We start from the raw sequence: 22,333 nt of genomic DNA, 5'->3' as shown, positions 1-22,333 counted from the left end.
TCTTTCGTAATTCACACGAAGTTACTTAATCTAGTTATGTTTTAATCGCAAAGCTTTTCGTGAATACACTCTTGCGGTCTAGCCTGACATCTGACACAAGTCAGCTTCCGTCCTTTTCGCTTCCTGTTCTTCTTGTGCATGCACACAGTTTTATTTTGCTGTCAACAGAGCGACAAGGTAAGCGAGCGTGTTTACGTTTTAGAAATGCAATTAATATTCATTATAAACATGTAATCTACACAATGAGTAGGTTAGTGAATTATTTTTTAACAGTACGACGTTTGATATCTTAATTCTGCTTGGTACCTGTGTGTGTTGAACTGATCACACTGTATACTATCATCAGCTTCTCTTACGTATTTTCTATTTGAGTTTCGATTTTATTTATACAGGTATTTAGTATTGTGAATCCCGATTCTGTGCATTCATCCTAGGCACCTAGGGAGGATATATTTGTTCAAAGCGCGCAAACTACGGCGCTTAACGTTAACTGATATTCTATGGTCTGTTTTCTGAAAACATCACGCCTAGTAAAAAGCACAGGTCATGGCAATTTTATGTATTACATTTGTTATAATATGTATTACATTTGTTATAATATGCTGTATTGCTGATCAACCCAAGTGACAATATACTGTAATAATAATATAACAAAGCGTGTGTATATTACAGGAATAGAGAGTATAGTTCTGTTGTGAGCCGTTTAGACTTATATTGGCATAAGTTGAAGATTTGCCCTGCCTCTCAGTAGTACAACATTCTCACTTCTTTTACCATGTTGTTGTAGTTTAGTTTTCCAAACTTGAAGCCAAAATGTATCCTGCCACCACCATTTTTTGTTTTCTTGTGCAATATGCATTGGGACACCACTTGCTGTATACGATGTTGTACTTTGGTGAACACAGGATAAACTGGCTTAACCCAAGTCAATATGAAAATAAAGTTTGAAAGGGGGAGCTTGTTTTTCAATGTTTTTAAGGTGAAGGCCCCTTTTCCAAACCCTTTTTTGGGTTGGAACTCACTTTTAACCAATTTTTGCAATGTGTTTTCAATAATCCAAGGTGTTTGTTGGCAGGTAACAGCATCATTATTTACAAGCAGTTTTGCTGAAAACCTATGCTAAAGTGTATAATGCTGAACATTTTCAACCTCTGAATGGTGCCATTTTGACTAAAGTAGTTTTCTCTTGAGGTCTTGTATTATTACCATCTGTTTATGATTTTGTATAGCCAATACATTAAAATATATGCATTTTAAAGAAGTGAAATGAAAGTTTAATTTAAAATTTGCCATTTGTAATCTACCAGTGAAGAACATTCATATCACTTATAAGGTGTAATAAAACTAATTGCATTTTTGTTTTCGTAGTGCAAAGAACTATGGATAGTTCCAACTCTGACGCTAAAGATGCAAAACCTCTGTCACTTGACATCAATGGAAAAATGGAAAGTCAACAAAGTGACCAAACATCTCACCAAGAGACGTCAAGCCATCATCCAGAAGAGCTTTTCCAAGAGGAAAACATTGACCTTGATGGGGAAGCATTTGTCACGCCGCAAGAGGATATTTCAGAGAGCTTTATGGATAAACTCAATGACCAAATGATGGAAAGCGTCTTGATATCGGACTCGCCCAGTAACAGTGAAGATGACCTTGGTCAGATGGAGAGTCTGCAGGATATTTTGGAACAGGATGAAGAAAGGGAAATCTTTGGGATAAAAGAAACTGAGAATAAAGAAAACCACGAGGCTACTGGTGAGAAGACAAAGCTTGAAAGTTTGGAAAAACCTGAAGAAATCTCAAAGATAACCTTAACACATGATGAGAAACAGGACGAGCCAAAAGAAGAGTCAATAGTGGTTGAAACCCCTAGCCAACCAACAGTGAATGATTATGATTTTGTTAAGACTGAGCAACAAGAATCTACAAGTTCAGGTAAACAGTCACCAAAAGAGGGAACCATCCCGGTGTGTACTATCTTCAGTCAAGGTAATCTGCCTAAAATCCAAGCCCAGTCTTTGATGCCTGCTGGGTTTGAACCTGCAATGGTTAAGTCACCTAGTTTTGGTAGCGGCATTGAAACCCCTAACAAACTCCTTCCATTAGTATGCCAGCCAAGTCCGAGTCTCAGCAAGTTTTTTGTGGACAACGGCCATTCTAACCCAGCAGCAGACTTCTTTGATTCATTTACAACCTCATCTTCTTTCATTTCAGTTAGCAATCCTAACGCAATCTCCCCAGATTCCTCAATACCAGAAGGACTGTCATCTTTGTCCTGTCCAACTGGAGTTGCTCCCCAAGAACCTGCTACTCCTACCTTTTTCTTTGGGGGTGCTCCCCCTGAGTCGCCTGTTCAGCTATCCTCTGCTGAAATTACACCTCAGTTTTCACAGATACAGGCTGCTTTTGCAGGCAGCGATGATCCTTTTGCCACAGCCCTTAACATGAGTGAAATAGACAGAAGATATAATGCTTGGCTCCCGTCAGAAGAAACAAGGAAGATTTTGATTTCTGTCACCACTCAGCAGTACAACACAGTGTTTATTGAGAAAGAGCAGCTGACCATGCCCGGTTTGAAGTTTGACAACATTCAGGTAAATCTAGCATAACGATATATATCGTTGTGAACTGTGTCCTGTATGTTAAATAAATAAATAAATAAATAAATAAATAAATAAATAAATAAATAAGTATAACAGTGGCCAAAAAGGGTCTCTTACAAGTGTAGACATCTAAGGACCCCTTGTCTAATGATGTAATTGTTTACCAAGTGGGAATAAGGTTTGTGTGGATCAAACTAGTTTGATATGTTTTTTTTTAGTTGTCCTAAACAACCAAATTTGTTCCTTCCTTATAATTAGGGGTCTACCTAGTTCGCGATTTTACGGAAATCTGGAAATTGAGCGGCTCTTTAGGGGCTAATGCATACAGCACTACTACACAGAGAAAAAAATAAATAAATAAATAAACATAATTTAAAAGAACTACTGCACACAGCAAACAGTGTTTTAATTCTGTAGATAGGTTTTTGTTTGTATTCCTTCGCTGTCCTATCCACTTAGGCAACAACAAAAAAAAACGTCCTTACACAAATACCATTAAAAAAAAAACAAAAAAAAAACAAACTCCAAAGCAGTTAATTTTCTTGTTTACTGTTCACATGACAATGGTGTTTTAATCGCCTATCAGTACGTCTGTACTGGTTTTTCTGTGACCTGTGCTGTACAGTAGGAGGTGGGACAAAGCCATTATTGCATTATTTGGATTTAGGTTGCTAATATCTAGTTTTCAGCATTTGGAGGTAAAATACCAAAAATGGACAACAAAGCAAAAAAAAAGCAAAGTATATTTCGGCTGAGGACTGTGTCAAGAAATTTCCCAAAGAAACTTTACATGCAGATGGATGTAAATTGTTTTTGTAATGTGATCAATCACTATTTAGATTCAGAATCACACTTTAAGAAAGGCTGCTAAACAAAACGTTAAACAAATAACAGCTTTCAGAAAACAAACTGGAAAGTCAGTGCAGACAAAAAGGATTCCTGTCGGTAGTATCCAAGTTAAATCAGTAGTACAGGTACGATCTAGCACAGCCACCTCGCTTCAAACAACCTACTGCTTACTTTTTAAACGCAGTTAGAATTTTAGACCCGAATAGGCACGTTTTCTTTCTTTTGACTTGGTACTAATAAAATTAATTCCTGGATGGGACAAACAACATGACAACGAACGTGCTGCATATATGGCCTTTATTAAAGAATGGAAGATACCCTTGGGTAACCGAGTTTTGGGACTGTGTCTAATCGATTTCCACATCTGTGTAACTTTGCAATTCAGTGGATGCAGAATGTGCAGTCTCAATGTGCGGGCAAGTCTTCACAACACAGACAGAATGTCGGCAGCATCTGCTGGGGATGTTGCATGCTTTCCTTTAACGAATGACAGCACTCCGTTTTAGTAAGGCAGCAAGTACCACTATTTTTAGGCTTTTATAGTGCTCTGAAATAGTATATACATAGGTTTATTTAATGTTTTAAACAGGCCTGTGAAATGTCAGTGAAATCCTATAGAAAACATGTATTGTTGAATCTGCTGTGGCAATGGAAGTTCATGACAGGTAGAATTTATTAAATAAATAAATATATATAAATATATATATATATATATATATATATATATATATATATATATATATATATATATATATATATATATATAATAAAATGTGTCTGTGTGTACAAATATTGTATATTATTATTATTGTTTATTTCTTAGCAGACGCCCTTATCCAGGACATCTTACAATTGTTACAAGATATCACATTATTTTTACATACAATTACATTATTTATTTATTTGTTTTTTTTAAAAGAGCAGGTGGCATAGATAACAACTATCAACAAAATATAAAGGCAAGGCACATTAATTACATGCGTGGGGTGCTAATACTTTTGTTCACGACTGTGTGTGTGTTGGTGTGTATATATATATATATATATATATATATATATATATATATATATATATATATATATAATGTATAACAGTTCAAGGACTCTCTTTCAGGGTGATGCTGTCGGGGATCTTATGCTGCGTTTTTTGGGGGAGCAGGCCGCAATGAAGAGGCAGGTTTTAACAGTTAACTCTGTGGAGCAATCCTTTGTGGGACTAAAGCAGTTAATTGTAAGTAATGCATTTTTTATCCAGCTGTTTCTTGAGAGAGTTCGGGGACCAGTCTCAGCGAAGTTGACTAAATGCAGCACTAACATGGCACAGTCAAGAGATTCCTCATTTTGCTGAACATGTCCTGCACATTTTATTAAAAAATTACATCAATTCAATTAATTATATTATTTAAATGATCTGAAGGCAGGAGTTTAGGTAATCAGGGGCTTGATTGCTCAGATTCCTGGTCATTTCCATAATGTACCTAAAATAGTTGTATGTGTATGTTCCTCCTTACTGTTTGCAATTGCTCCAAGTTCTGTATACAGTAGTATACCTGTATAGCATTAGTTGTATAGCAGTAGTGTGTTTAGACATTTTTTTACATTTCGCCACAATTTAATTCTGCCTTAAATTCCACGAGTATGTAAATACTATCAAACTGTAATATAGCTTTAAATCCCGCAAGAACAACCCTCCACTTCAAGTCATTGTAATCTCATTTTAAATCTTGCAAGCGTGTACAATCCTCCAATAGAAATGCAGGAATGTGCTGTCACGGAATACTTGGGGTGGGTTTAAAGTATTCAGAACAAATCAATGCGAGATACAAGTCATGAAGGAGGGACATTGCCCAGCTGTACTGGGGAATTATTATTACTATTTGTTTTTTTTTGTAGGTTACTGCATTGTATTTTTTTTTCATGGGGAAAGGGGTCAAATCAATGATTTGCAAAATGAAAGCAGATCTCATTGCTGCTATGGTATAGAATCGTTCTTGATGATAGTGTTGAATTGAAGCTTGCTGTGTGAGCATTACAGTCTGTGCCTACAGTTTTTTTTTCGTTAATTCATTCATTAGATAAATATAGAATCAATTATGACTCATAGCTGTGACTCATGCTGCAGTCACAGTGCCGAACCGGGATGTTTCGCATTGTACTCGGTATGCAGTCAAGATCCATTTTTTTCAAAGCCTTCTTCAGCAGCGTCAAGTGCAGGTTTATATCCTAACCTTATCTTTGACCAATGTACCAGTCCTACCCTAACATTGCTGAGGTGTTTAAAATACTTCTGGTCAAGCAGGCTACTTTTAGAAAGAGATTGTTGTTGTTTTTCCACCGTTTTATTTATATGTAGTGATGTGAAATTAACCCTGATAGAATTGCCTTACATTTTTTGAATGAGGTGCAAATGTGCATAGTGAAAACTCAAGCAGGCACTAATATGGATGATATTAGTTCAATAGTAGCTCTAAGCATATATCAACTAGCGCCTGTCCCTGAATTAGCAGCAGCTTTTATTTCAGCCTCAATATGTGTTGTCACTCTGCTGGCCATTTTCCTAAAAATTAAAAAAGGGTATTTGTTAAAAACAGAAAAAAAATCATCAGAAGCATTATGATTTTAATACTTGTATATAGTCACTAAGTTTATGTATCTATTAGGACCCCAACCCGAAACACTCCCCCATCTAGATCGGGTTGGGGTTAATTACAATTTTTTTTCGTGTTCGTGGTGGGGTTGTTTTGCGAATTACCCCATCGCGATGAAGAACATTCACTTGACCCTAACCTGATCAGAAGAAGATCTTCCAAAGACACAACATAACTCAAGCAGTGAGCACATTAGCTGCACAGTACACAAGAGTACCATCATTTTTGCTATATTCAGAATAAAATAACACATCAAATAGCAGCCTAAATATTCTACATTTGTTTAACAAATAACATTAATAAAATAATCTGAATAGTGCAACTGGTCCAGAACGCTGCTGCTGCAAGAATACTGCCAAGTACAAAACAAACTAAACACATTACATCTGTCTTGGAAACTCTGCATTGGATACCTTTCAAATATCTGGTTATTTTTAAGATTCTGCTGTTGACCTTGAAGACTGTCAGGGGAACTGGCCCTAAATATTTATCGGACTTGCCGCATCCCTACATGGCTATGTGTCAGCTGTGCGCTTCAAGCTCAGAGCTGCTGGCTGTTCCATTTACCAGGTGTGTCACTCTGGGAGGTGCTGGCTGTTCCCTTTACCAGGTGTGTCACTCTGGGAGCTGCTGGCTGTTCCCTTTACCAGGTGTGTCACTCTGGGAGCTGCTGGCTGTTCCCTTGACCAGATGTGTCACTCTGGGAGGTCAGAGTTTCCTAGTGTTCCTAAACTTTGAAACTCATTGCCACTAGTGAGAGGCTCCCATTCTCTTGAGAAATGTAAAGAACTGCTAAAAACACATTTATTTTTCCTAGCATTTGGTAATAGGGAGATTATTATTTTTATGTAAATCGTTTGGATAATGTTTGTACATGTTTTATTTTAGTTATGACATTGTACTTTTGTAATTTTTATTTTTTTTCCTGTAAAGCGCTTTGGAATGACATTGCCATGAAAGGCGCTATATAAAAATACATTGATTGATTGATTGATTGATTGATTGATTGAAATATTGTAACCTGGCCAAAACAATAGAATTGTTGTACTAATGAGAATATTTTATCAGTGTTAGTATTTGTTAGAATTAAATGTAGAATATTTAGGTTGGTATTTGTTGTGTTATTTTATTCTGAATACAGCAAAAATGATGGTACTCTGTTGTGACTATGCAGCTAATGTGGTACTGTATCTCTAATTGGAAGACCAACACGCACTGTGACGTTGTTGCTCACTGCTTGAGTTATATTGTGTCTTCGGATGATCTTCTTCAGATCAGGTGATCAGGTGAATTTTCTGCATCGCGATGGGGTCGTTCGCAAGACAACCCCACACCGAACATGAAAAGATTTTGGGGTTCTAAATATTTGAATTAACCCCAAATATGAGGTCAACCCAATCTAGTTGGGGGCGTATTTCGGGTTGGGATCATAACATATCCACTAACATTAGCCTTCGGTTTATAGGCAGCATCCTAATATACAGCAGCATAGTTTAATGCAGGTTCAAAGTGTTGGACCACTTTAATGTGCTCTTCACCTACATCAAACTTTCCAATGCTAGACATTCACATGGCTTGAGGTTTACAAATTTGTAAACTTAATCCCAGAGTGATGGGTGAACTCCATAGCCGCAGTCCAGTGAACTCCATAGCCGCAGTCAGACGTGCTCAAATTTGTTGGTACCCTTACAGCTCATTGAAATAATGCTTCATTCCTCCTGAAAAGTGATGAAATTAAAAGCTATTTTATCATGTATACTTGCATGCCTTTGGTATGTCATAGAATAAAGCAAAGAAGCTGTGAAAAGAGATGAATTATTGCTTATTCTACAAAGATATTCTAAAATGGCCTGGACACATTTGTTGGTACCCCTTAGAAAAGATAATAAATAATTGGATTATAGTGATATTTCAAACTAATTAGTTTCTTTAATTAGTATCACACATGTCTCCAATCTTGTAATCAGTCATTCAGCCTATTTAAATGGAGAAAAGTAGTCACTGTGCTGTTTGGTATCATTGTGTGCACCACACTGAACATGGACCAGAGAAAGCAAAGGAGAGAGTTGTCTGAAGAGATCAGAAAGAAAATAATAGACAAGCATGGTAAAGGTAAAGGCTACAAGACCATCTCCAAGCAGCTTGATATTCCTGTGACAACAGTTGCAAATATTATTAAGAAGTTTAAGGTCCATGGAACTGTAGCCAACCTCCCTGGGCGCGACCGCAAGAGGAAAATCGACCCCAGATTGAACAGAAGGATAGTGCGAATGGTAGAAAAAGAACCAAGGATAACTGCCAAAGAGATACAAGCTGAACTCCAAGGTGAAGGTACGTCAGTTTCTGATCGCACCATCCGTTTTTGAGTGAAAGTGGGCTCCATGGAAGAAGACCCAGGAGGACTCCACTTTTGAAAGAAAAACATAAAAAAGCCAGACTGGAATTTGCTAAAATGCATATTGACAAGCCACAATCCTTCTGGGAGAATGTCCTTTGGACAGATGAGTCAAAACTGGAGCTTTTTGGCAAGTCACATCAGCTCTATGTTCACAGATGAAAAAATTGAAGCTTTCAAAGAAAAGAACACCATACCTACAGTGAAACATGGAGGAGGCTCGGTTATGTTTTGGGGCTGCTTTGCTGTGCCTGGCACAGGGTGCCTTGAATCTGTGCAGGGCACAATGAAATCTCAAGACTATCAAGGCATTCTGGAGCGAAATGTACTGCCCAGTGTCAGAAAGCTCTGTCTCAGTCGCAGGTCATGGGTCCTCCAACAGGATAATGACCCAAAACACACAGCTAAAAGCACCCAAGAATGGATAAGAACAAAACATTGGACTATTCTGAAGTGGCCTTCTATGAGTCCTGATCTGAATCCTATCAAACATCTATGCTGAAACTTGCAGTCTGGAGAAAGCACCCATCAAACCTGAGACAGCTGGAGCAGTTTGCTCAGGAAGAGCGGGCCAAGCTACCTGTTAACAGGTGCAGAAGTCTCATTGAGAGCTAAAGAAAACGTTTGATTGCAGTGATTGCCTCTAAAGGTTGTGCAACAAAATATTAGGTTAGTGGTCCCATCATTTTTGTCCATGCCATTTTCATTTGTTTTATTATTTACAATATTATGTTGAATAAAAAATCAAAAGCAAAGTCTGATTTCTATTAAATATGGAATAAACAATGGTGGATGTCAATTACTTTTGTCAGTTTCAAGTTATTTCAGAGAAAATTGTGCATTCTTTGTTTTTTGTGGAGGGGTACCAACAAATTTGAGCACGTCTGTATGTATTGTAAAGCTCATGCTACTGAACCTTGCCATTCTCCTGTAAGAATCAGTGCTGCAATCCCAGGATTAGACAACATAGTATGATTGTTAAAGCAATTATATATATATATATTTTTTTAACTTCATGGCATACAAAAAAAATATGTACGGTCCAAGTTGACTTTATCTGTTCTGATTCAGGAGTTGCAACTGCCTTTGTCAATTTTCTTGCCAGTCATTTTAAGCTTCCTTTCCCCTCCTAATGAAGATTTACTAGTGAGAGATCTGGTGATATGAAGTCTGCTGTGTGCCGGAGACACTCACACTGTGCTGGAATGTATGGGAGAAGCTGATAACAGCACCATCTTAACTGTTTAAAATGTTTTTTCTGTTTGTTCAATTCAATTTTATGCTGGTTTAAATTTTTGCCTAATTACACATAGCTTTGATGAATGACATTGCAGTTAAAACCGAATAGCTAAACTGACCTTGTCATTATTACTAATGGGTAGCTCTGCTGTACCTGCTTGCAGCCAAACAAGCAGCTGTTCATTTAATGGGTTCATTTATTCTTCGCCTTGTCCACTCCATAATAGAGCACAAAGAACTGGAGGGCTGCTGTTGACCTGACTGGACGACTACTGACTGCTCACGGTCAAGGGTATGGGAAGAGTGGGCAGCCTACCAGCCACACTACAGATTCCCTGCAGGTAAGTTTTCCACTTGCATCTAGTGCTGTCAAACCAAATGTAATCTATACTTGCCTTTTTTTTTTTTAGTAACTGTCATTTCATTTTTTGATTTTATAGTCAAACCTATAGTAGCCACCCTGCTGAATCCTTGTGTATGTATATATTCCCCCATTATCCATCTTCAAACACCTGTATATAACATGGCACCTGTGCTTTAGAAAGTGCCTTCAGTGGTCAGTAAGCAGGTCTGTTTTATTTTAAAACTATATTGGCAATTTAAAACACCCACAGGTTTATACGGACCTGTATCTTGATTATGGGATTTCTTCTAAACCAACATCTGTCTGCAATGTGTAAAAGAGAACAAATTAACCAACAAATGTAATGCATGAACTTTTTTTTCTGTCTGTCTTCTATTATAATGGTTTCTTGGTTACACTTTGATAAACAAATTAAATTGTATATCTATTGGAAGGAACGTTAACTGACAGTGGAGGAAAAAGAAGCAAGCAAAAATCCTGTGACCCTTGATTTCAGTGAATATACTGAGTGTATTGTATTGGGATAATTAATCACAGTTAACCTGGTTTCTCTTTGTTTGTTTTTTTTTGTTTTTTTGTTTTTTTTAAATTTAGTCGTTGCCAATCAGTTTTTATTATTTTCTCCCCAATTTGAAATGCCCAATTATTTTTAGGCTCAGCTCACCGCTACCACCGCTGCGCTGACTCGGGAGGGGCGAAGATGAACACACGCTGTCCTCCGAAGCGTGTGCCGTCAGCCGCCCGCTTTTTTACTCTCTGCAGCCACCTCAGAGCTACAGCGTCGGAGGACAACGCAGCTCTGGGCAGCTTACAGGCAAGCCCGCAGGCGCCCGGCCAGACTACAGGGGTCACTGGTGCGCGATGAGCCGAGGACACCCTGGCCGAATTAACCCTCTCTCCCCCCGGACGACGCTCGGCCAATTGAGCGCCGCCCCCTCGGAGCTCCCGTCCACGGTCGGCTGTGGAATAGCCTGGACTCGAACTGGCGACGTCCAGGCTATAGAGCGCATCCTGCACTCTAGCGAGTGCTTTTACTGGATGCGCCACTCGGGAGCCCCCTTCTCTTTGTTTTTTACCCATTTTTTTATTTAAAAAATATTCTGTTCAGTATGTTGTGAAACCATTGCACCTCAAACCCACATTGTGGAAATAGGGTATAAGAGTCATACAGTTTCATCGTCGCAGCATGGTTTGGTTGATGTAAACCACAGTCAACCCTGTGGAACTTTCATTCTTTGAAACAACTGAAAATATTTTTTCCTTAATACTGAGTAGTTTTGTTCCATTATCCTTGTTTAACACTGCAATGCTAAAGCACACTTTTGATATGATTATGGCAACTTCCTGGGCACTGAGGCAGAACTCCCTAAAGATATGTTCCCGAACTTGAAACGCAGAAGATTACTCTCCAGTGTCATCACAAAAGCACCTCATATTTAGTAGGCTGGCTTTTCTGTTTTAATCTTGGGTTTTTTGTTTGTGTTTTCTCTTGGGCTAAATGTGCATGGGGTTTGAACTATCAAATCACTCCCTCAGAGGTTTAAATGCCACATGGGAAAGCCCAGCCCAGATCTGTGCTTGCTTGAGATCTACTGTAATTAAGCTGCCCTGTAAGGAGAGCTTTTATACATTTTCAAAGCCACCGCTGCACCTACAACTGCTTACGAGTATCACAAAATACATTTTTGTTAGGTTATGTTTCTGCTGTGCAGAGGGACTACTGTCATATCATTCTAGGAGTGACTGCTACTCTATAAAAATGGTTCAAATCTAAGGCAAGAAAAAGGTTCCGTCTTTTATTACTTTTATTATTTGAGTTCAAAGTCATGAATAGTTGCTGAATTGGAATAGATCTGGGGTAGCAGTTTTCAACCGGTGGGATGGGGCCCCCTGGAGTTTGTGTCAAACTTTCTATGGGGTGCACAGTGAGTGTTCTAATAATACAGTAATTATAGTAATAATAAAATAATACAAAATTACATTCCTGTTTCTTTTTTTTGTTTTTAGTTTTAAATGAAGTAAGCTAAACACTTATTCTGATATTTGTTATCTTTCTTTTGCAGCTCTGGTTTGTAAGGCTAGCATTACTAACCAAATTAAGCCTGTTTCAAAATGCTGAGCAGGAGTTTGAACCATTTGGAAACCTTGACCAGCCAGACCTTTACTACGAATATTACCCGAATGTATATGCAGGACGCAGAGGTAAAAATAACTTCCAGTGTTTTGGAATTTCAGTGTTTATCGCCTGTTTTCATTGTCCAGGTTTTATACTGAGACAGAAGCAGCTATTTGAATTCAGCATTGTATTATTTAGGATTTAGTAGGTGTGAAATGCAACCAGTGCAGCATTTCACATGAGCTTGGAATCACTGTTAAGACTTCCATTTAAAGACATTCTTTTAATGTCATTATGCACATGGTGGTAATCATGTAGCAGTCCTTTGCATGGCATTGATAAAATATATTTCAAATGTAATGTTGCTGTTTTGCTGAAAGTAATATAGGTTCGTCTTATCCCAAATGCCAAGCAACAATATCCATTGTAACTGTTATCAGACTCTCTCTTGTCAACGAGATGACAGATAATTACATTGATGGTAAAATTAGTTGCTTTGTTTAACACTAGCAGATTACAAAATGTGGTATGGGGGCTCCCAAGTGGCGCATCCAGTAAAGGCGCTCCGCGAGGAGTGCAGGATGCGCCCTATAGCCTGGTTCGAATCCAGGCTATGCCATTGCCGACCGTGACCGGGGGTTCCTAGGGGGCATTGCACAATGGGTCGAGCGCCGCCTGGGTAGGGAGGGATTAGATCGGCAGAGCAATCCACCGTTCACAGCGCACCAGCGACCCCTGTGGCTGATAGGGCGCCTGCGGGTCTGCAGTGGAGCCATTCAGATCTGTGTTGTCCTCCAGCACTATAGGTCTTTTGGCTTTGCTGTGGATCCGTTGTGCGAAAAATGACGGATTGGCAGGAACACGTTTTGGAGGGGTTGCAGCGGTGAACCGGGATAAAAATAATAATTGGGTATTCCAAATTGGGGAGAAAACCGGGGTAAAAACCATTAGCGATGATTACATTATTATATGGTACATGTGGGTGACTACTGTGAGCGGTTCATTTGATCAACCATTACCCCAATAGGAGCTGTATCTTGTTGTTGGAGCATTTGACTGCACTTGGGAATCCCCCTGAATTAGATCAACATCCAATCCATGGTTATCATAAAATAACCTTAAAAACAGGAGGATAATGCAATCAAAGGGATGCTTGTAAAATGTTTTTAATGTTCTCAAACAACCCAGTTAAGGTTAAACAGGAGCCTTGTGAGAAAAGGCAGGGGGTATATGCTTTGAAAGCAAGGTGGAATCAAAGGCCAAAGTGCATTACAAGTAGTAGATAGTACATATCATCACAAAATACTACAAAGCACTTCAAACAAGCTTAAAATGGTAAAATGGAGACAGTCCAGAAGCAATGCAAAAGGGATATAAAAGTATGCATCTCTTTAGTTGGTTGGTTTAGAATTTGACTTCAGAAGATGTTTATTTAATTGCAGATTTTACTTCTGAGGGAACATGTAGACTGGGAGCAAAATCCTCTTCACCTTAGAATTTCAGGAGCAAAGATACTTTCTTCCGGCTTCATTGGGCAACTGAAATGGTTCTCACTTGTAAATGTAGAAACAAATTATACAAAGCTGTGGCCATTTAATGGTTTATTTGTTTGGGCGGTTCATCCATTTAACAAGTTATGGCACAATACTAATTGTTTGTGATTGATTTGGCCAAAGACGGGTGGTGATCTAAAGTCAAAATAATCCCAATCATATCTGTGCTGTGCAAATCTGGTACTGACTAATTTACGTGTTTCGCCTGCAGTATATACTGAGAGTTGTGGACAACATTACTTATTGAATCCGATGTATTTAATGAATGGGAGATTATGGATATTTTATAATTAAGTAAAATACTGTATATTTTTTGTTCAATGAACATGCATTTGTTTAAATCTTTAGGTTCAATGGTTCCATTTTCAATGCGGATTTTACATGCTGAGCTGCCACAGTATCTCGGAAAGGCACAAGATTCCCTTGACCGCCTACACAGCATGAAAATGATTGCCTTAAAGGTGAGCAAACAGTAGGGTCACTGGAAGGGTGTAAAATTAGTGTCAAACTCGTTTGACATTTGCGTGAAAGGAATAATCTGAAACAATATTTATAACAATAATTTATTGTAGGTTAAGTCTACCAAAATGTACATTTTTGATACAATAGTCTCCGGCTAAGAGAACACCCCTCGGGAAGCAAGGAAAGTATTCTTATAGCTGAAGTGTTCTCTAAGACAGAGTTAGCCACCAGACACAGTATGAATCAATCAATAAATAAATATGTATTACTTGTCATGACACACTTGTATCAACATATGAAATTAACTAAATAAGTAAAAGAAAAGCAAAAAGCAAGTGTATGTCAAACTATAATAATAAAGTAACTGTCAAACTGAATTAACATGGCACCCCTACACATGTAGCAGCAGAATAAGACATGAAGATTATTTAACAGAATGGTGAAGCAACTCGCCAGAACAGGAAACACCAAATTGCTCGGCGACTTGTGTCTTATTCAGGTTTTTTTCAAGAGCTTGAACAATTTCCAGCTTTTTGTAGCAAGAGAAACTGTGGCGCATTTTACTGTTTGTTTACATGCCATTTTGTAGCAATGAGGTACACTCTTGGAACTTGACAAAACGGGTCAATGATATGATGGTGGTTCTGGAAAGATTTAATAAACCAGTCTGTGTGCCTCAAGACACTCTTGTGATAAGTCACATTTGAAAAAAACATTTTAATTTAAGTTTGATGATGATGTGTTATCAGGTTACAAAAGAGTACTGTATCCGTTGTGAACGAATTGCTATCAGTGCCAAGATGTTCTTTTAAGTAAAGTTCCTGTTTCTTTAGGCGGAACATTTACAATGGTAAAAATCCGTTTCACCACAAGGGTGTTCTCTTAGGCAAAGTGTTCTCTTAGGAGGTGTTCCTATACACGGAAACTACTGTATATGGTATTTCAAATTAATTATAGTTATATGGACAGGTTTTAGAAAGCTGTGCAGTCTGGCATTAAAATTGTATGCATTATTTACTACCTGAAATAATGTTTGATATATTAACGAGCAGCTTTTGTCTGATACATTAAAAAAAAAAAAAATCAGACAAATGAATCCTCTATCCAAGTCTTTAGCAGTTACTGATGGAATAACACTTGTGAACCATAGTTGTACACACCTCATATACATAATTAAAAAAAGGAAGAAAAAAAAAATTAATACAGGACCTTTTTTTTCAGATTTTGGATAATTTGGAGAATGAACTATCAGAAGATGGAAGTATGATTAACATAACGCAAGAGAACAGACAAGGTAAACATATTCAAACTAAATTATCAAGTGGCTGTGCCATATGTAGGTAAAACATCAAATACATTCAAAAATCTAATATCAAAATTATCGTCAGTATATTGAAAAACAGATTGCAGGGATACATGGTGTACAGCAATATTTAGTAATGCGTTTGTTCTGAAATCTTCATGGTGTTCAGTAAAGCTTCACAAATAAGGCAGGCTTGAATCACGCTTGCAGGCAAATGTGAGGAAGCTCAGCTTGCCAGGGCTTGTGCTATTCCTGCTTCGTGGATAAATAGAGAGAATTTGCTGCCAATTCAGCACCATTACAGAGTCAGGAGTGCCAACAAAACATCAACAAAATAATGTAAAGAAAAGAAAAGAAAATTGCAACATGACAATGTTTGATCTCTTCACTGTGCAGGCAGCCTTATTGATTAATAATAATAATAATAATAATAATAATAATAATAATAATAATAATAATAATAATAATAAATTAAAATTAAAAAAAATGCAATTAAGATTCAAGCACTACTAATACATAATTCTCTATAAAGTGCTTAAAGAGCCTCTAAGCTGCAAAGTAACACTGCTATAGAAGCCAAGCCAGAAGTGAGGCAAAATAAATCAATGTATGTGTCAGATTCACCATACTTCCTTTAATGTGGAGGGAGGGAGGGAGAGAGAGTGAGAATAATTAATTGGGAGTTCAGAGGTTATGAGTCATTACTTCTCTAACACATTGAGAGATGCTGCTGTGAATTCATAGCAGTGCAGCCCTTAACATTAACATTATCTTTCCCTTGGATTGCCTTGCCTCTCAGTACTGTCTCTGCAGTTTTTTGTTGTTGTCTCATGGGGCTCCATGACTCTCTCAGCTTCGCACAATATGCTATTCCCCAACCCCCCCCCCCCCAGACTGCGTTTAGTCTGACCATTGTCTAAAAAGCAGATTTTTTAATACAACTGAGCAAATCTTGGGGTTAATATAGATATATATTGCAGGTAACTTAGTATTTATACATCCTTGTTTGTCCAGATATTTTCTCTAATTTTCTCTTAAATTAGATCTGCACAGCACACAATTCGTTTCATTTTCCACAGTACAGTTTTAGATACACTTTCTGTAGAACAGTTAAATCCTTTTTTTTTTTTTTTTTACATTGAATGTCTGTTTTTGTTTTTGTTAAATGTCCCTTTTCAATATATAGTCTCTCATTTTTTAATGTCGGAGCAGACGGGATGATTTTATTTTTTAATTTTGGGGGTGTAAATTCCAATAATTGATGGTTATAAAATAGGCTGCCTCACTGTCTCACAAGCTACTTTTGTTTCCTGCAGCTGCTATTCAGCTGTGGAGGTCACGTCTGTGCCGGGTGATGTACTCCATGGCAAACTGTCTGCTAATGATGAAGGTACGTGGGCGGCTGCAAGCTGCAGAGCTACCGTATACACTTGTGTACAGGGGGCTGGAAACGATCGCAAGTTTCTGAGCAAAAGAGAAAGTTAGAATGATGTCAATAGCTATCGTTTATATGCATACCTAGAACAACCATGACCAGTCAATTTGACCGGCATATTAAAACAACAAATATTATCATGAAAGGACAAACAATTGAATACAAGTCACAGTTTTATCCAGGAACGTCATATAAAGCATCTACACAACCGAAACATTGTAAATAAACAGACATTTGAACAGAAATGTTTTTATATACAGACATATTACATAAAGCGCAACCTCAAAAAACGATAGAAAATGAAATAAACAAATATTTGAAAATAAATGTGTGTATATACAGGTATATCATGTACATGCAAAACCTGTACAACTGAAACAATGTAAATAAGTATAAAAACATAGAAGTATAAAAACGTCATTGTCTGTTGCATCAGAATCGTTGTTAGAACAGTACCCTTATAAAGGAAGCCTTTTTAATGTGCTGTCTTACAATCATGTCCAGTTTTGCACTAAAACACAGTTCTCTGTGTGTCTTTACTACCTTCTTTGACTTTTTAGTCTTTAGAGTGCTTTTCTTTGTCAGAAAAATACCTTGAAAGCAGGCAGGTTTCTGCATTTAGGGACACAAGCTCCCAAAATGATGCTTAGCAAAAGTAGAAAAATAAATACAAAAGTATTTATACCAAAAAACGTAGCTGTTTTTGTAAGCTTTGAAAAACAACAGGGTTGTTTCAGGTTTTCTCTACTGTACAGCAGCTGTAATGCCTGCTGGTGAGAACGGGATCATTTCACAATCTAATTCTGCTAAAACATTCATTCTCAACCTAAAAAAGTGTACCAGGTATTTTTTGTTTCCCCTTATCCTCAAGAATGTAATGGAAGAATACATCTTAGGTTTTTAAAATCAATCTTGCACAGCTTGACTTGAGCTTCTACTTTTGGTTCTAGTTACCTTGAACCTGTTACAGTTGAAGCTGTGTACTGAAAATGTATGTTTTTCAATGACAACAAATCTGGACAAATAGTGCCATCTGCTGGAATAAATGTTGCAGTGTACAGAAAATACAATACAGTGTACTGTATTGCCATACACAAATATGCATAGTAAATATGAATCACAAATTTAAACTATTTGCGAAGACAGTTTTTATCTGACATTTACAAGGAATGATCTTGATGTTTTAAAAATAAATAAATAAAAATAGTATATAATGCACTTTAGTCATTTATAATTACAGTATAAAGGTGGCATCTTCATATTTACCCGAATAACTTACTTTGCATGTTATACAGTAAAAATGCAGCAGAATCCATCTGTTAAATTCAAGAAATGGTCTTCATGGAGATGTGTACTTAATAGCCAGAGATTTTAATGAAGAGTTATATTGAATTGGTCACAAAGCGTAAAGCCTATTCTTCTGTGAATGTAACATTTCCTAATCTACACACGTTATTTTTAAAGCAAATATGAGCCAAAAGCATTTGCAAAAATCCCTTATATTATTTCTTCCTGATGTATTCTGTTTTAGCTTGATCAGATGGCATCACCGTTGCTTGGCATGTTACCGGAGTTTGTCAAAATGTTGTTGGAATGGGAACTGTTTTATTACCAGAAGGCCTGACATGTGGTTAGATGAAAGCTGTGAAATCCATGACTGCTGTACACCTAATGCTATTGCCAAGAGTATACATTCTCTGCATTGTGTGTTCCCTTAGGATTATGTGCTAGCAGTAGATGTGTACCACTCAATCATCCAGTATGAACCAGAGCAACAACCCCAGCTTCTAAGTGGAATTGGAAGAATTTTCCTCCAGGTGAGCTCATCTAAAAATTACTTGGGTGCACCAAAGAAATGCTGTTGCTTAGATCTTGAACTTTTCCTGTATTTCTTGAATTGGCATGTTGCATAATTTTGCTAAATTTAACTAGCAAACAGTAATCTAAAACACTAACAGTAGTAATTGTCTTTTAACAGTGAATAATCTGTTTGGTTAGAATGCCAAGGTATTTTTGTTATGGGAAAGTGACCAAAAATCTATCCAGAAGTGTTGCTGGAAGGGCATTTGATATTTGACTCTTTTTAAGCACCTGGTGGGTATTTTTGTATAGGCCTGTCCAGTGTTTTAACAGTAACAATAATTTGCATCAAAATGTAAGATAGGAAAAAAGGCATGTTTCAGTTTCAAAGCAATTATGTAGTACGTTAAAATGACCAGTAATGCAAGAAATTGCTGAGTCGCAGTGCTTTCTAGTAGTTCCTTCAAACACCTCTTTTTATATAAATAAAATAAGTGGAACAAGAGTTTGCATATCACTCCTTGTTTTGTTTAAAACAACAAAAAAAATTTTTTTTTTAAAGCAAAGCCCTGTATTTTTACCAAGTGAAAACTCCAGTTTAATATTTAAGGAACAATCTTATTCTCCTTGTTCACAATCTCATCTACTAATGAGCTGACACACCAGCATCTAACATTTTATTTTTGTAGTACTGTTTGTGGAAAGCATTTCATTAACACTTATTAACACCTGCATTAACATCACTAGTTTGTCTTCCTTTGAGGTAGTCATTTCATATTTGCAGGGTTAGATAAACCCTGCATGCTAAACATGTAGCTAACCATCATAATGTGGCATAATGTGGTAGCCATATTGAGATCATGTTGTGTAGAGATAATACCCATTGAGTTATTGTCGTAATGTTTGGTACACAGCTGTATTCTTACCTTTCTTAAGTTTACCTTTACCAGTGTTGTCGAGTAAAAATTTCCATTTCACAGCAACATTGTTTCAACCTTTTTCACATCTCCATTTTACTTCATGTTTACAACCCATTCAAGAGCTACTTAGCTTTTGTTTTTAAGGAAGATGAATGTTTACAGCAATCTAATATTTCCATCTTTGCATTGTCTCTCATGGAATTACTTGCCCTGCAGAGACCCTTGTATTGCACCCAGATAAGTGAACGTCCTGTTTGTTTTTTATTGTTCTAATTTCTCTTACTGAAATATTATTACACTACTGCCATTCAAATGATTCCCCTCAGAATGTTACAAATTAGCTTTTTACAGTAGATTTTATTCATGTATTTTTTATTTATTTATTAGATTGGTGACATTAAAACAGCAGAGAAGTATTTCCAGTCTATGGAGAAAGTATTCACAGCAAAAGGAGATGATCCAAACCAAAGTACTTTGGTTTTAATGAACAGGTAATAGGTTTGAATAATTATTGTGGGTCTGTGTTGATGCACTGATGCCTCTGAGTTTTGAGCTGGAATCAGGGTGGGGTTTTAATCAGATTCAAGTGCACGCAGGTTCAGAAGCATTGACTCCACCAAAAAACTCTGTACATTTGTTTTCAGATAATAGACCATCTATTGCGAAAGGATTGATTCCTTTGTCTTTGTTTGCTGCATGTCTATGGTGCAGATTTCATTAATTTAAATAAGTACTTAATTTGTCCTATACAAGTGAATGTTCCTATTCCTTATCGGTCCATGTTTTAAAAAAGTACTGATAGTGTTTAATAACCAGTTATTTGTTGTTTCTGTTCATGTTTCTCCATTAGGGCATTTGTATACCTAAGTCAGAATAACTATGGAGAAGCACACAGTTCGTTTTCAGAGGTTTTGAAAATAGACCCCTCTAACCCTGTGGCAAGTATTACTCTAACTTTCTGTTTTTGTCACTATAGCCAATATTTTTTTGTAAATGTGTATCTTAAGTTAAACCACCCATGTGAAAAATAAAAAATAATAGTTTGTATGCATAAATGAATGTCACATTTATATATTATTTATATATGTTGATAAAGGCCCATTGCTTTACAATAAATAAATATTACAAAAAGTTGAAGTGTAAGCTGGTAAATTCTAGTATTAAAAAATAGGGAAGTTATAAGAATAGTCAGACATCAAACAAAGAAATCATTCCGAAATGGTCACTTCATTTGGAATCTTTTTTTAATCTCATTCAATTTTGTTGGGTGTTTATTTTAAAGAGCAGTGTAAACATCTTTATTGCTACTATTGACGACACAGGCAGCCTCTCCAAAGCCTTCTCTGATTCAAGGAGTGGCTTAAGTGGCATAAACTAATGTAAATGCCTTCTGGACTAAAGTAGAGTCCAGAAGGCATTTACATTTACATTACATTTACGTTTAGTAAATGCGTACATACATCAACAATATTTTTAACCAAATTACCAAAGAGTAATAAAGTTTTGTCATGGTTCTAAGCTGCCAGCCAAAACCAGGGTTAACAAACTAGCAGTTTATTTCACCTTAAAAGCATACTGGTACCATACAGTACAAAAAAAAGGTTACAATGAAACAAAACGAATGCAAAAATAAATAACATGTTATATTTATCTTTTTTATATACAACATCTAAAATTCTGACTAAACTCAAAGGCAAAATAGCTGTTTCTTCAAGCATGTTAACTATGTCATGGGGTGACCAATGGCAACATGTTATCGCATATATGCAGAAGATAACTTATTTATGCCATCATGAATGTCGGCTGTTTATAACAAGTATTTTTTTATTTATTTTTATTATCTTTAGGCAAATAACAATGCTGCTGTCTGCTTGCTGTATTTGGGTAAATTGAAAGATTCCCTCAAGCAATTAGAAGGATTAGTCCAGCAAGATCCCAAACGCTACCTTCACGAGAGCGTTCTTTTTAACCTCACGACTATGTATGAACTGGAGTCCTCACGCAGCATGCAGAAAAAGCAAGCTCTGCTGGAGTCTGTTGCCTGCAGAGAGGGAGATAGCTTTAACATTCAGTGTCTAAAGCTGCTGTAGAGTGAGTGTGTTTACAAGAGCTTTGAATTCTTCTGTTTCATGGCTTGAAGGTGGAATGTAAAAAAAAATAAAGTGTATATAATTAACAATAAAAAGATAAATTCTATTGATGAAAAAAATGTATTTAGTTTTGATTTGTATTTACGAATAAAGACTACACAAATGCAGTATCTCATGTCTCACAGATCTTACAGTTCAGTTGTACAAGATTTATGCAATCATAAAAATCTTAAACTCAAATATTTTTGTTGAATTGAAGATATCTGATTGGGTTCAGATATCTTGAGCTGCATCAAACATATTTTGAAATGCCAATTGTCAATAGGCTCGAAGCCGTAAACCCCATTTATAACTGCTTGTCAATAAATTTCAAACACAGTAACCTAAAAAAGTTAACCATCTACATTTGAATGCAAAAATGAAAAAAATGTTTACTTTTTAAAATGAATGGTAGTGATTTGACTTAATTTTATTTGCATTCAATGTACACTTCCCTCCAAGCATCTGGATGCTGGTTTTATAACCTACTTAATTTTAATTTAGAATATCTGGTGAGC

The 22,333-nt window shown here is 36.7% G+C and overlaps 1 protein-coding gene across 2 annotated transcripts; it reads left to right on the top strand.

Moving 5' to 3' along the window:
* Positions 1–79: 79 nt before the first annotated feature.
* trappc12 (trafficking protein particle complex subunit 12) lies at positions 80–21,946 on the top strand. Of its 2 annotated transcripts, none has more exons than XM_034018605.3 (12): positions 80–177; positions 1,369–2,594; positions 4,566–4,682; positions 9,961–10,074; positions 12,161–12,299; positions 14,115–14,227; positions 15,450–15,522; positions 16,848–16,921; positions 18,685–18,783; positions 20,074–20,177; positions 20,537–20,624; positions 21,534–21,946. In XM_034018605.3, exons 2-12 carry the CDS (start codon positions 1,380–1,382, stop codon positions 21,774–21,776), a joined length of 2,379 nt encoding a protein of 792 aa, XP_033874496.3. In that variant the 5' UTR covers positions 80–177; positions 1,369–1,379; the 3' UTR covers positions 21,777–21,946. The 2 variants fall into 2 exon arrangements, with proteins under 2 accessions (XP_033874496.3, XP_058881799.1); XM_059025816.1 differs by lacking the exon at positions 80–177 and adding an exon at positions 232–250.
* The last annotated feature ends 387 nt before the right edge of the window (positions 21,947–22,333 follow it).

Source organism: Acipenser ruthenus, chromosome 6 (assembly GCF_902713425.1).
Source record: "Acipenser ruthenus chromosome 6, fAciRut3.2 maternal haplotype, whole genome shotgun sequence".
NCBI lineage: Eukaryota > Metazoa > Chordata > Actinopteri > Acipenseriformes > Acipenseridae > Acipenser > Acipenser ruthenus.
This window is presented reverse-complemented; position numbering and strand designations above follow the sequence as displayed.

Excerpts from the sequence above, each read along its gene's own strand:
- trappc12 (XM_034018605.3), top strand. The coding sequence starts at position 1,380 with ATGGATAGTTCCAACTCTGACGCTAAAGATGCAAAACCTCTGTCACTT. Across the intron at positions 2,595-4,565 it reads TGAAGTTTGACAACATTCAG|GGTGATGCTGTCGGGGATCT; the intron begins GTAAATCTAGCA and ends ACTCTCTTTCAG. Across the intron at positions 18,784-20,073 it reads TTGGAAGAATTTTCCTCCAG|ATTGGTGACATTAAAACAGC; the intron begins GTGAGCTCATCT and ends TTTATTTATTAG.